General features: G+C 44.5%; 1 protein-coding gene across 1 annotated transcript in view; it reads right to left on the reverse strand.

The window, feature by feature from the left end:
* Positions 1-8,127: 8,127 nt before the first annotated feature.
* Positions 8,128-15,704, reverse strand: part of DUSP10 (dual specificity phosphatase 10) — a 41,019-nt gene continuing 33,442 nt past the window's right edge. The window contains exons 3-4 of the mRNA XM_058700033.1: positions 14,095-14,466; positions 8,128-10,521 (exon numbers count right to left, since the gene is read on the reverse strand). Of these exons, the coding sequence (XP_058556016.1) occupies positions 10,256-10,521; positions 14,095-14,466 (638 nt within the window). The 3' untranslated portion in view covers positions 8,128-10,255. The remainder of the gene's footprint in view (positions 10,522-14,094; positions 14,467-15,704) is intronic.

Genomic DNA, 15,704 nt, shown 5'->3' on the forward strand with positions numbered 1-15,704 from the left:
CAAACATTCTGAATTTCTGAACTATTATGGGAAGGTTTCCTACTCTTCTCTAAATATGTCTATTTTCACTGGGACTCAGTAGCTGGCCAAAAGGGCAAGGAACCCCAAGGAACCAATCGTCTGCACTGCCAGCTATGGGGCCTGTAAGACATGCACACAGTCAGTGCTCTCCCTTATTCCTTGTCACTTACCATTTCCAGAAGAGGCCAGCCTATCTTTTAAATGCCGGGAACTGTGACTCTTTGCCCAAGGGCTTCCTCTGGTCCCTCTGCCTTCTATGACTAGAAGTGCTGGGTAATTGATGCCTCCTCCCCCACCCAACTAACCTTCATCTAAATTCACACACTCCTTCACTCCTTGGGAGGATAATTCTGAGTTTCATCTACCCCGGAGTTAAGCTCTACCACAATGACAACTATTGATAACTCATTCTTTATTGGCTTCTTTCCCTACCCCGTCTCCATTCCCCTCTCCCTTACTGGTTTTAGCAGAGATTACCTAACTGACTACTTGGTCTGGAATCCATCCTCGTGGTCTACTTCTGAGTAAACCAAAGATAAAGCAGAAACTATTTCCAAGATCCCACAGTTGGCCAATAAGAATCCAAGCACCGAGGCACAAAGGCTAAAAGTTCATGCTGTGGATAGCCAAGTGGGGCATCCATTCTCCCAGGGGTGAGGAGTCATTCCAAGTTCCAATACCAGGCCAGTAGTTCGGTCACTAATTCTTTAGACATTTTCTAATAGCACATAGAGATACAACAGATCTGTGGATTTTTTTTTTCCCTTGAGGAACATTCAGGTTTGTCTTTATAGTATATCAAGCTGAAGGGAGGAAAGGCAGTTCAGAGAATTAGCCATGAGTTATGGAATATAAAATTCCTCTCAAACCTGTCACTTCAAAAATGTATTATGTTGTAGAAGTTCTGCTCTGGGTGAAATAAGAATATGGTGGTTTAGTTCTTAGGAAACTGATACTCCTGTCAGAACCAGATGCACAAGCATCCACCAAATAGATCTCTGTCCTCCGGTGCCCTTTATCCCCATACCTCTGGGGTTTGGGTTTGGAGGACGGAAAAAGATAATCTTTGGGTCAAGAGTGGATTTCACATGTTAGCCTTGAACTCCAACACTATTTGAGGTACTTTAAGAAGGAAGTTAACGGCATTCCTCTCTTTACCGTCATTCACACATTACTGCCTCCTGCAGACTACTTTTCCATATACTGGCTTTATTGTGCAAGGAACAGTGATGGATTACAGATGGCTACAAATTCTTTGCCATTCTTCTCATTGAGAGATGGAGTATAATGCCTCTCTCCTTTAATCTGAACTCCTATTAGTGATTCACTGGGTAAATGGAATATGATAGAAGTGATATGGGACTTCTGAGTCTAGGTGACTTAGATGTTTTGCAGGTTTCCTCCAGGCCTCTTGAAGAAGGGCTGCCATGTTTTGAGGAAGCCCAAGTATCCCCATGGAGAGGTCCATGTGAGGAGAAGCCAAGATATCCAGTGGACAACCACGGCTGAGGTCCAAGCTAGCTATAAGAAATATTGGAGCACGACATCTTGGGAGTAGATTCTCCAACCCCAGATGACATTTCTTATCCTGATGAGTTCATCAGAGATGAGTTGTCTCTGTCGAACCTAGCCGAATTTCACATTAAGGAATAAAAAAATATATATACTTCCATTGTTTTAAGCCACTAAATTTTAGAGCACTTTGTTATACAGCCATCAGCTACATGCCAAAATAGTAAACAAAAAACAATATTAGACTCCCAAGGGGATTGTGGAGATTAGGGCCACCAACAAGGACTAAAAACAATGCAATGATGGTGATTCCTGCCATGTCCCCATTTATTCCTCATACTTGCTGTATGTAGAAAGCAGATGACTTTTGAAGAATGATAGTGGGTTTTAAGATCTCAGTCAGGTATTGGCTCCAATTAGAGCTGCTATTACCTGTGTGGTCTTTACTGATGGAAGAAACCAACACAGCTCCTGGCACCAGGCTAGGCATATTGATCTGACAGATGCGTATTTCTCTCTACCCATGAGTAAAGACCCGGAGCTGGCAAATTACGGCCCGTGGGCAAAATCTGGACTGCGGTGGTTGTTTCTGTTTTTGTTTTATAAATAAAGTTTTGTTAGAACACAGCTATATTCATTCATATATATATTGTCTCTGGCTCCTTTTGTGCTATAGCAACAGAGTTGAATAGTTACGACAGAAACGATACGCCCTGCAAAGTCTGAAATGTTTATTTTACGTGGACGAACAATCGCTGCTAAGCCTGCTAAAGACCATCAGAAGAAATTTGCTTTCAGCGGGCATAGTCAGTAATATACTCTCACTGTCCCACCTCAGAGCTAGTGTTATTCTATAGTAATCATAACTGTAATTTGTCATTATCTAGTCCACAGGAGCCATAAATGACTATCCATTCCACAAGGCATCATGCAGGTACATTATGTTAATGATATCATGCTGACTATACCTGGTAATGAGGATGAAATAACTATTCTAGATATGTTAAGATGCACACCTACCAGGGGATAAGAAATCAATCCCACAAAATGCAGAGGCATACAGCGAGTGAAATTTCTAGAGGTCTAGTGGTTTGGAGCATGCCAAGATATCACCTCATGGTGAAGGAGAAGTTGTTGCCCCTGACCCCTCCTATCACTAGGAAAAAGGCGCAATGTCTAACGGGCTTTGGGGGATCTTGGAGGAAACACTTACATCCTTGGGCATGCTAGCCCAATCCGTTTACAAGAACCCTGAAAGATCATTAATTTTGAGTGGGGTACAGAACAAGAAAAGTCTCCGCAATAGCTCAAGACTCTCATGCAAGCTGCTTTTCTATCTAGATCCAGTATATCCCACAGTGTTAGAAGTGTGTGTGTTAGACAGGGATCCTGTGTGGAGCATTCACCTGTTAGGTAAATCCTAGAGCATACCTTTAGGATCTTGGAGCTCAACTGTGATGCTTTCTTCAGAAAAACTATTCTCCTTTTGAATAGCAGTTTGAAACCGGAGGCTTGATCATGGACCATCAAGTTATAATGGACTCACCATGAAAAACTAAGTGTTGTCAGCCCACCAAACCTCTAAGCTGGGCGTGAACAACATGTCATTATTAAGTAGACACGGAATCTATGAGATCAGGTAGAAGTAGGTTGAACGAGCCAGTGATCCGGATACCCATGGTCTCTATTGTTGGAACTCACTCGTGGCTTCGTGAGATGTTCTCTGTGACCAGCAGACTCACAGAAAAAGATTTGACCTTGTTTCTAGAAAGTTTTATGTGATATCCTAGTTTTCATCCAAAACAAATGGCTATATCACTTCAGCCACACTCTGGCATGGCCCAGAAGAATAGTAATGGAGAATTTCCCCAGTGGGCAGAATGTCCAGCAGTGTCCCTGGTCATGCATTGTGTCTGGAAGGAGAGATAGCCAGAGGTATGAATCTATGTTGCCTCATGGGCAGTGGCAAATGGTTTAGATGATGATCAGGGACTTCAACATGACTGGAACACTGGTGATGAGAAAGTCTGGGGGAGAAGTAAGTGATGGAACTCTCTCGGTGAGCACAGCATGTCACATGCAAATACTCAGCAAAGCTCAGACTCAGCACAGAAGAATCTTGATAATGGTCGAGATGACACATTCCGTGGACCTGTCCGGTCCCTTTCTTTAGTCATTGTCTTTGACCAATGGGATCATGAACAAAGTAGCCATGGGGGCAGAGATGGAGAGTATGTTTGGGCTCAGCAACGTGAAATTCTACTCACCATGGCTGATCTGGCTCTAGCCACTGCTGAGTGTCCAACCCATCCAAAGCAGAGCCCCACACTGAGGCCCTAAAATAGCACCATTTCTAGGGAATCGCAGGCCTCTGATGGTGAGTTAATTACATCACATCACTTCTATCATGGAAGGGGAAGTCTCCTGTTCACACTCCATAGAAACTAACTTGTTACGTGGATTTGCCTTCCCTGAAGGCAAATGCCTGAAATGCTTTTGCCAAAGTCAGTATCTGCAAATGTGTAGAATTATTATGTCTTATTCACCATCATGGTATTTCATGATGCTTTGCTTCTGGCCAAGGAACTTATTTTACAGCAAATAAAGTGTGGCAACCAGCTCATGCGTGTGGAATTCACTAGTCTTACCATGTTATCCATCACTCTGAAGCAGTGGAACGGTCCTTTTGATAATTCAGTTACTGTGCTATGTGAATAAAAACACTCTTCAGGATAGGGATAATGTTCTGTAAGGTGCAGCAAATTCTCTAAATTGTCAACCAATAGATGTTGCTCCTTCTCCCTTATCCAGGATTGTGGGTCCCCAAATCAAGGGACAGAAATGGGAAAAGCTCCTCTCGATGCTACGCCTCATGATCCGTTTGTAAAATTCGTCCTACTTGTCCTGCAACTTTGGGTTCTGCCGGTCTAGGAGGCTTAGTTCTGAAGGGGCAGATGCTCCTTCTGGGAGATCCAGCAATAGTTCCATTACACTGAAAGCTGACGCTGCGTGCTGGCCATGCTGGGCTCCTCATACTAAAGAACCAGCCAACGAAGATGGGGTTCCCGAACTGGCTGGGATGATTGTGGCCACCAGAGGGAAATTGGATTACCACTAGACTATAGGAGTAGAAGTGTATCAGGATGAAGGGCAGCTTTTGTACTCTCACGTCCTGCAACCAAAGTGGAAAATGACCCAATGCACACAGGACAGCCTGAAGCTCAGATCTTTCAAAGGTGACGATGTCGTTCACCCCAAGAGGCAAAGAAGCATGACCAGGTGATGTACTTGCTGAGGGCAAAGGGTACATGGAATGGGTAGCGAAGGAAGGAGGCTATAAAATCAGCCAAGACCACATGATCAGTTGTAGAAATTCGGGTGATAAGAGTTACAAATATTTCTTACTTTCCTATAAATATATTTGATTCTGTGTTAACCAATTCTTGTTTTCTCCTCTAGCTCCCATCTAACATAGAACGTGGGAAAGGTAGTTATCCTTTGTTTTAGCTTTGTTGGGCTGCCATAACAAAGTCCCACACACTGGGTGGCTTAAAACAGCAGAAATGTATTCTCTAGAGTCTGGCTTCTAGGAGTCCAAAGTCAAGGTATCAACAGGGTTAGCCCCTTTTGGAAGCTCTGAGGGACAATCTGTCCCAAGCTTCTCTGGTGGAATCCAGAAACTTCTGATTATTTGGCTTGAGACATAGCTCTCCAATCGCTACCTCCCTCATCATGTGACATTTGTTCCTTTGTGTATGTCCAAATTTCCCTCTTTGTACGAGGATGCCAGTAATTGGATTCGCCTAATCCAGTATGACCTCCTTAAAACCTGATTACATCTGCAATGACCCTATTTCCAAATAAGATCACATTTATGAGGTCTGGGATTTAAAACTTCAAAAGCATATCTTTTTGGCATAAATCCATCTATAACATCCTTACATCTCAGCATTTAAACTAGAGGATATCAGGGGAGCCTGGGTGGTTCAGTTGGTTAATATGACTTTGGCTCAGGTCATGATCTCACGGTTTGTGAGTTTGAGCCCCGCGCTGGGCTCTGTGTTGACAGCTCAGAGCCTGCAGCCTGCTTTGGATTCTCTGTCTCCCTCTCTCTCTGCCCCTCCCTTGCTTGTGCTCTCTCTCTCTCTCTCTCTCTCAAAAATAAATAAACATTATAAGTGAATGAATGAATGAATGAATGAATTCGAGAATAGCAAAGAGAGAGTGGATCTCAACCACAGGAGGAACGAACATCGCCCAAAAATGGATAAAGTAACAACGCAGGGGGCTACGTAGCCTCTTTTGGAGACAGGGTTAGTGTGTTTTCAACTGTAGAAGTGTCAGTAGCATCTTCTTAGACAGAAACATCATCTTCTAACATCTTCGCTGGGAAGTTACGTAGAGTTAAAAGGAGTTGGCAAGGATGGACTGTGGCGGTTTCCTACAGTAGCAACTTAGCTGAATCGGAAACTGCGTTCTCCCTTCCTGTTTCACGCGGGGCTAGGGTTCCCCGGAAGAGAAATGTACATGAGACTTGCGAGGCAGAAGTGAAGCAGCCACCCGCTCGCTCTGCAGAGGGCACCGTTCTCAGGGATCTGGTGGCTCACCCCGGCTTCGGGCAGCAGCTGTGATTGCTGCCGATCCCCCCCTTCAGTTCTGCAACTCCTGAACCAGTCCGTGGTCAGCTCCCTGGCGAAGGGCCCCAGATCCTTCTCCAAGGTCACCCACATCATCAAGGTTGATAAAAGGCAAATGTGGGTTCCAGTTCTTCCTCCAGATTCCACTTGTTTGTCCTCCTCTACTTCATGGCCGGCTTTTCTCCCGGGCTGTTGGCTCCACTGACCCACAGGGACTTCAGCCTGTTATCAGACCTGGAGGCAACACACTCCCCTTGACTTCTTCACTAGACCCACGGCTAATTCCCCCCGACGAACCCCTCCTTTTCTCTCTCTCTGCACTTTGGCGTCTGATCGGACCTTGATACATGTGTCTTCCACTAAACATCGGCAAGGTTGTCACAGGAAAGGAAATCAGGAACCCTGGAAAACACCGGCATTCACAATCACCTCTGCACGGGCAGGCAGTCCTCTATGGACAGGTTTAACTTGGGACTTTTTATCTAAATACCTTATTCTTGCCCATTCTTCTGGGGGCCGGTGCTTAATACTCACTTTCTGCCCACATCCATACATAACGACTGTCTCCAGTTAGAGCTTGAAAGCAAACATCAACCCCCATTTCCTGAGACCGGATGTTGTATGTTTGGGGGCTAAACCATAAGTATAACGTGTTGTGGCTTATCTACAAAAGCCTGTTCACAAGCAAGGTGTTAGCCATATTGCTTATATCCATTCAATTTGGCTTGCCAGACATTTTACCTTCCAGGAGACCTAGTTAGAGCAATTTATCAGTGCTCTGTCTTAGTCAACTTCTGAAGTGTGATTCAGGTCTTAGTTCTTTAATATAGCTTTTCATTTTTGTTTTACTGTAACCTCCAATTTTCTCTTTCCCGTGCTTTATTACCTTTCCAGAAGGTCGCCTTTCCTCATTTACTGTCAACATGTGATTGCTGGGTTGTATATGTTTCTTCTTTCATATTTCTCCATCTGACAGCTTTCATGCCCCACCTCCCTCCTGCTTGTCCTGATCCCAAAGCAGTTAGCACAAGCTGATCATTGCAATGTGAGCTCCAGGGGCGCCTGGGTGGCTCAGTCCATTAAGCATAAGACTTTGGCTCAGGTCATGATCTCACAGTTCGTGGGTTTGAGCCCCGCATCGGGCTCTGTGCTGACAGCTCAGAACCTGGAGCCTGCTTCAAATTCTGTGTCTCCCTCTCTCTCTGCCCCTCCCCCCCACTGATGCTCTGTCTCTTAAGAATTAATAAACATTTAAAAAATTAAAAAAAGAAATGCAACCTCCATCTCTTGGTTAATATGCATTGATTGGAAAAGTATCAACTGTTGTAATAAATGTATATCGAGGGGCTAGACCCGTTGGGCTGTTCAACTAAAGGTTAACGATGGCAGCTGTATCTGCTGAATCTGTACATAACAGACTCCTGCTATTAAATCATTACACCCATTCAGCACAAAGCAACCCTTGCTGGATGCTGAGAATGACGCATGCACTGGTCGGTCAGAAGGTCTGCTTTCTCAGGAAGACAACACTCAATTCTTTCCCAGTCAGCTGAGGCACCTAGCAAGGCCCAGAAACCTGGGAAGTCTGGTTTTTAGAGCCATAGTTGGGTTAATCCACTTTATTTTCATGAAGTGGTTAACATTCCTCATGAAGAAATAGAGGCTAAGTGACTCAAAACAGATTAGCAAAAAAGTCCTGGGTCTCTCAGAATTCTTGGTATGTGGGTTGGCAGGATTCCTGTGGGCCCCAGGACAGTCTTTTTCTCAAAATCATCAAGTTCAAAGACCATCAATCATTTCCACGTAGCTAAAGAAGAGAAATTGTATTGATTCTTCTCCTTGTTTTGTTACAAAAAAAAGGGGGGGGGGGTGGAGAAAAGATAAAGAAATAAAGGGAAAAAAGCCTTACACTCTATCAGAAATTTAACTTTTGGATTTAGAGTAAACAAAAAGAAACGCCTAGGAAATCACCATGTATTTTAAATCACTAATTATATAACAACTTGACTCCTTAAATATGTTCTGACACCAAGAAAAGTACTAGTCTGAAGAAGAGAAAACACCAAAAGAGAAATTTACTTTTCACCTGATTAACACTTCGTAGTAAAAATAATTCAAACAGCTCTCAGCTAATTCCCATTAAATCCAGTGTTCACTTTCTTTTTCACTTCTAGTAGAAAAGCTATTTAAAAAAATAAATGGCAAAAATAGTTTGTTACAACAGTTCTAAGCAGTGTTCACAAAAATACGTCAAGCGTAGTCATCTAGAACAGGACATGGCAGGATTCTTCGATTCGGCGACTCACGCCAGGCATGTTTCCAATTTGCTGTGACTCTTCCCTATGGCCAGCTCCCTCTAGACATGTCTTTTAATAAAACGCAGAAAACCTTGAGATCGTGTTCTTCCCCTCCCCCGACACCCTCTTTTCTGTGAATTGGGAACCCCCAGGATACCAGCTATGGATTAACCAGGTGTGATGGGAAAGCCACTGTACCCAGGGAGCTGAGTTCAGTTTGCTGTCAAAAGAGCAGGAAATTGCACTTTGCTGCTCTGTACTCTCTGTGGTTAATGTTACCAAAGATGCCAAGTGAGAAAGTGGCAATGGGGCAGGGGAGGGACCGTCAAGACCCCTAAATGGCAGATGCTCACACATATTTATCAGATCGCCACTGCAAAAGATCACAGAATTCTAACTAATCAATCTAGCAGCGACCTGATCATCAAAACTCAAAGGCTGGAGTGGAACCCCCGCCCCCAAACCTCAAAGGTGACTTCACCTGACATTTCCCCTAATTTGGAGAGAATTTCGTTGGTAGAAGAGGGGGTGACGACTGGGCACGGCGGTGACCGGGGGTCTTTGGGTTCCTTGCTAATTCTCTGCGCTTCGCCCTGAGAACACAGAATGTTTTCCCTTCCTCATCTTTCTTTCCCCATATAAAAACATGTGTTTCTTTCCAAATTATGTTAAATACACAAGGTACCGGAGGTAAGAGATGCTTGAACCTGAGTTGAGGAAAAAAGACACATCCCCAAATGAGTTTCATTTATATAATGAAAATAAATTTTTACACAATCAACAGAAACACATCAAGTTTGTTTTGTTTTGTTTTTTGCGAAAAATATTTTTAAATAAATTTTTGTCTTTTTTTTTTTTTTTTACATTCTGATATACATATGTAACAAGGTTTATGGCACTGTAACCAGAATCAAATCCAAAAAATGATAATAATAATAATAATAAAGGAAAAAAGGTGGGGAGGAAAGTAACTGATTTTTATTGAATTCCTTTCTATCTCCAAGCTGGCAAATTTACACTATTTGCCTATTATTTGGCTGCCAGCTCTCACTGGTTTGCACACTCAAAACCCCGTATTATTGCACAAGAAGCCAGTAAAGGCTTATGGTAACATGGTCAGTCCCTTGCTATTTCAAAAAATCTCTTAAACCCAAGAGGGGGGGAAAAATAATCCAGAGTATGAAACACACAAAATCAACAGTATCTTTTGTCTCTTTAAAGAATGTGAAGGGTTCTTAGACCACTTAAGTTGCCCTGATTTTTCTCTTTGCACCAGTGAGCACGCCAGGGCTTGGTTTGATTGGGTGTTTGTTTTCTGCGTGGATGACCCAGACAGATGCCGGGCCTTTGTGATTCGATGTCTTTTTCTGCCGCTTCCTTTTGGTTCTTTTTAATTTGTTGCAATTGTAGTAGTATCTTCGGTCTATGAACCTGCACAGACTATTTAATCATAAACTCTACAAATAGCTTAAAAGGAAAAGGGGGAAGAAACAGCTTTTATTATATTTTTATTGTTGGCTTAAAAAAATTACTCCTTTAGCCTCCCTGCTTCGTCAGTTCATGGGAAGTAAATCTCAATGGGCATCAAAAGTTAAATTCTTCTCACACTTGTTAAAAATAAAGAGTTTTTAAACAAGTTTTGTTTCCATTCACAAACGTTACCCCCATCTAAAAAAAAAAAAAAAAAACGAGAAAGAAAGAAAGAAAAAGAGAGAAAAAGACAGAATCCATCCTCCTTTCTCTTCGTCTCCTAGTGGAGAACAGTAATCCTTTCCATCCAGACCTCTGTCACACCACCGTTTCCACACCCATCAGCTTTGGCGTAAGGATCCGTGGTGTTACACCGTTGTTCAGGTCTTCCTCAAACTCCAGTAACTGCCCCATGAAGTTAAGGTTTGGGGAAATAATTGGCCGTTTGCCTTTGACAAACTTATAAGCGTCAGTCATGGTCATCCGAGTGTGCTTCATCAAGTACGCGATGACGATGGTGGCGGACCGGGACACCCCCGCCTGGCAATGGATGAGAAGCCCCTTCCCACACTGGTGAGCTTCCTCTGGGAAAAGGGAGGGAGGCAACAGGTGCAGGAAAGAAGGGAGAGATGGGAAAAGAGAGATTAGCTTTTATCCAGACGTCACAAGGCTATATTTTGTCGAGAAAAGAATAAATTCCAGCGGTTGTAGAGCTCAGTTATAATTTGCTAGTTAATTGTGTGTGTTTATGGCACAACCTCCAGAACTGGCTGACAGCAATATGAACGTGAATAAGATGCCACACGTCTATACTTAAAGAGAGAACGAGTGGCTCAGCGGGTTAAGGGTCCGACTCCGGCTCGGGTTATGACTTCACAGTTCGTGGGTTCCAGCCCCACGCTGGATTCTGCACTGACGGAATGAAGCCTACTTGGGATTCTCTCTCTTGCTCTCTGCCCCTCCCTCACTTGTGCGCTCTCTCTCTCTCTCTCAGAATAAATACGTAAACTTAAAAAACAATAAATAAAGAGAGGACGAGGTAAAACAATCATTTAAAGGAACCGTTCACATCACAGGTGGTGACAACCTACTTACAGCCAGAGTCACAACACAGCTAACTTGCCCGTGAAGCAAGCCACTGATGAAGGACACCCTTTGGATCAAGGATGTTAATTCCGATCTCAAGGTTGTGTCGCTTTTCAACACTAGTGTTCTTAACAATGTCCGTCCCAGCTGTGACAGACAGGGGAAAAAAAAAAAAAAAAAAAAGCCCTGCATTTCTTTCTTTCTATTATAGGATTGATCTGTAGGAACTGGTGTTAAATCGATGAGGGTTTCCGTCCTGCTAAACTCCGAGGCCAAAGAAACAAAACGCAACGAGAAAGTTGCTATGTGCGGCTTCTTACCAGAAAAGTCTATTGTTGCAAATGTAGCTAAAGAGTTGCAGTGCTCGGGCACAGGGGGCATCACCTACGTGTGACTGTCCAATCCCTCCCCGCATCCATGTATGCTGTTCCAACATGGCGATGGGGAGCAAGATGGAGGAATTCTAGTGATGGTCCAGGACCCAGAACGATTGAAAGAAGCAATACTTTGTAAGTTTTCAGATATATTAGAAGCCTGGGAGAATAGCTTTGTGGGCACTGCCTACATGGATTCTTAATGACAATTCTAGACCAAAAGGCATCCCAAAGAAAGTTTCTCTGAAGGGATATCAATTAGATGAGGAGTAGAGGAGGGGTGTAAAGAGGAGTGATCTAACTTAAACCACTTTTTTTAAAAAAAAAAGTCTATTTATTTATGTAAGTAATCTCTACACCTGACATAGGGCTCGAACCCATAACCCCTAGACCAAGAGTGGCATGGTCTTCTGATTGAGCCAGCCAAGGCTCCCCTAATTTAAACCACTTCTATGGGTTACCCTCCGGCGAACTGCGAAAAGAAACCTCACACAAAATTCCATCTTAAACATCTATGAATGAAGCTTACTTCTCCTAGATGACAGTAGCTGAAGAAAGCAGCTCCCTTTTCTAGGTTCTGCTCCTCAGCACACGCTATTTATTCACCTCCACACCAAGACTGCGAAGCATGGTTGTAGGAAAATATGCTGCAAAGTGCTAGGTTTGACCACTGGTTTCACGGCATACTAGATGAACACCGCGTGTGAATCCCCTAACTCCCGAGAGCCTCAATCCTCCTGTCTGCGTAATGGGAATAATACTAACTAACAAGGCTCAGGGAATCTGGGAATAATATCCCCCAATTTAGGAATAAATAAGTTGGCACCGTGAAACCCTAAACTCTGCTCAGTTTATATGAGACTCTCAGTGAATGTTATTATGTTTATAAAGCCTATTGTTTTCCCCAAAGCAAGACTACACAATTTCAGGTTATCTAATGATACAAGGACAAAAATGAAATTGTGCCTCTGCAGGCTGTGATGCTGAGTTGTTCTTCAGGTTAAATGCTAGTTGTTATTTGCTTTGTTTTCCTTCTAAAAAATCAGATAAGCCTGAATAACCTGTAAGGAATGCAGGTGCTTGGATTGAAATCCTGTTGGAACAAGCATGTCTTATGCTACTCCTTAAATGGGAAACAATCTCTTAACTTCCCCCAACTGGAATTAAATCAGATAAAATTGCAGTCATAACACCATATATCAACCGGAAAGTTCCTCGTCAACTTGGTGACATACATTTCTTCCTCGGGTCTCAAGGTTTGACTCGAATATTATGAATAAAATATCTAAGACACCTTTGCATCCACAAGTGTTGCCATTCAGGAACCAATTGAGCAGTGGAAACATCGCCCTAGCATATTGTAGAAAGGCTCCTGCCTCAGCGTCAAGAGCCTTGCGTTCTGGTCCTTTCTTGGCCACTAAAATTCTTATAATCTTAGAGAAGTCACTTTACTTTTCTGAGTTCAGGGACCACTCAGAATTTCCTTCCAGACTGCATATTCCATGGTCCTGCATTGAAGGCACAATCGGCCAGGAAAACAGCTGGGTGATGTGGCCAGAACCGCCAAATCCACAGCAAACCTATCAGACCCAGGGCTTTTTTTTTCTGAAAAAGGATCACCAAATATGAGTGCATTCTTCCTGGGACAGAGGCCAGTAACAACCTGCTACAGTATTTAGGGAAAGAACTCAATCACCTTTTTGTGGTTAATGAAGGCTGGAGTCACTTGAAAAAAAATTGTTGGTTATGGGCTAGGTATTCCCCCAAATGATCATTAGAGCCTTAAAACAGTTCGAGGCTCTGGGAGCAGCAAAAGATTCCGTTGGGATCAGGGTGAGGCTGGCAATTACCTCCTTCTGGAGACTAAAGTCTGCTGTGGTTAGAATTCCCCTCCTTGGGAACTGCTTAGGCTACACAACCTGATCTTTCCTACTTTAGCGGGTTTGGGGTAAGCTGTCTCATGAAACCTAGTACCATTTTGCTAACATGTTCATACGCTTCCGCTACCCCGTGTCTACGAACTGACACAAAGCAAGTAGAAGGGGAAAAAAACCAACTCATCCCTCCGCTCTCCTCCCTCTCCTCCGCACCGATGTGATACCTGAGGATGTTCGCTACAGCACCGCTTTCCTGAAGAACATTCTTCAGAAGCGGCCTTTCAGCAAATGCTACCTGTGCCTCAACCTCATGTAGAGAAGCTATACCGACTGCAAATTCATTTAACCTGAGGTAAGGGAGGTGGGGGCGAGTTTGGAGGCGGTGTCATTTTCCTCGCACTTCCCGAAAGGCACCCACAGCCATGGTCGACCAGATGGCCATGGCAGCAGCTCTGTCCTCCTATGCTTTCCTCCCTGTTACTTCTTTTGAAATGACGTGCCAGAACCTACCTACGCCAAGCCCTACCGTCTTTTTCCTGGAGAACCACAAGGATGCAGCTTTCTGATTGACCAGATCCCGACCAAAGGGAATCACCGATTCGTTACAACCCATCCCAGGGGCTCCCATGCATTCCGTGGGCCATGACTTGGGAGAATACTTTGGCTGGTCCAGGTGGGGGAGGCCTGAAAACACCTCTGAGCCGCCTTTTTTTTTTTTTTTTTTTGCAGCCCAAGCATCAACCTTGGACTCGCTATCAAAGCGAAAGCTGGAGGGGGAAAGGAAGGCTGAAGACGAGCCGCCCCCGCGGGAGATAGTTACCAATGAACTCGAAAGCCTCTTCGAAGTACTGCCGCAGGTTCTGCTTATTGCTGTCGGTGGCCGGCAGCCGCTTGTAGTTGAACAGGCCTTTCTCGTAGTGGTAGAGGGGCAGGTGAGTGGTGACATTGATGACGTAGCCTATGTTCAGCCGCTGCATCGTGTCCAGGTCCTGAGCGTCCTGCTCGTTGCCGAGGAACAGGAAAGGCAGGATGGGCGTCAGCTCCGCGTTCTCGATGTCAGGGGTGGTGGGGAGAGACTGAGGTAGCACGCTGGACGCTGCAGACGCGCCGCCCCCCACCTCCCGGCACTCCTGGAGCTGGAGGGAGTTGTCACAGAGGTTTTCATGGTTCTGCTTAAAACTGCTAAGTCCACCTGGAGCAGACACACAGAAGGTGAGAGTGACCACTTCTAGAACTTCGGAGCCGGCGGAAAGAAGGTGCCACCGTCCCCCCCCTCCCCCTCCACCCCCCCCCCCGGGAAATAAACTATGCTTTGCTGCCTAGGCATCTCTTAGAAAATAAAATCGGACCCCAAGTGCCAGCCCGGGGGCGTCCCCAGTGGCTCAGCCGGTTGGGTGTCAGACTCTTGATTTGGGCTTGGGTCACGATCTCACCGTTCGTGGGTTCAAGCCCCCCACTGGGCTCTGCACTGACAGTGGGGAGCCTGCTTGGGATTCTCTCTCTCTCCTCCCTCTCTCTGTCCCTTCCCTGCCCATGTTCTCTCTCTCTCGCTCTCAAAATAAATAAACTTGAGAGAGAAAGAGAGAGAGAACAACAATGCGAGTCCTTTTGGAGATCCAGGACAAGCTTCAGATGATCCCATGGCAGGCAGTACTTTGGAAATGTGCTCTTTCTACAAACTGTGGCATGTTCCCCTGGAAAGAGTTCCGTGCAGCATCAGGCAATTTTATTGGCAGCAGATTTGATCTGCTTCAAAGAGCCATATGCTCAGTGGCCTACATAGAACCTTGTACTTCGAGAGCCAGGGAAAGCATGGCCGACCTCCCCAGGCACTGGAGGCACGTGCCTTGCACTCTTCCATATGCTTACCTAACCCAGAATGAGAAGTTTGCTCCCAACATGGCAAAGTGGCTATGAACAGGGACCTTGGAAGGCCCGGATTCCCTTGGCTATCATCCCAGTAACACAACTTCTTGGCTCTGTGACTTAGGCAAGTTAATTTCTCTCTCTGTGCCTTGGTTCCCTATCTGCAAACTGAGGGTAATGGCATCTACCCCCGAGCATGATTGGGGGTCTGGAATGAATGCACACGGGCAGTGTGCAAACGTCCCCATCAACAACTGCAGCGTCACTTATGGGAATGTATCTTAAGAAAATCACCTAACCAAACATATCCAGCTAGATGTGGCAAGACGTTGACCACAGCATTATTGTTTTATAGGAAAGGCCAGGAACCGAAACAAATTACAAAAAAAAAAAAAAAAAAAAAGGAAAAGTTAATATATTCATCCCAGGGAATGTGATGCAGCCATTGAAAGTTGTGAAAGGGATCTGAAAACAAAGAAATTGTTTCTGTTTAACGTTGAGCAAAACAAAACCAATCCAAAAACATTCACCATACACGTGAGGAAAAGCTAAAGGACCATGCAA

This window comes from Neofelis nebulosa, chromosome 15 (assembly GCF_028018385.1).
Source record: "Neofelis nebulosa isolate mNeoNeb1 chromosome 15, mNeoNeb1.pri, whole genome shotgun sequence".
Classification (NCBI taxonomy): domain Eukaryota; kingdom Metazoa; phylum Chordata; class Mammalia; order Carnivora; family Felidae; genus Neofelis; species Neofelis nebulosa.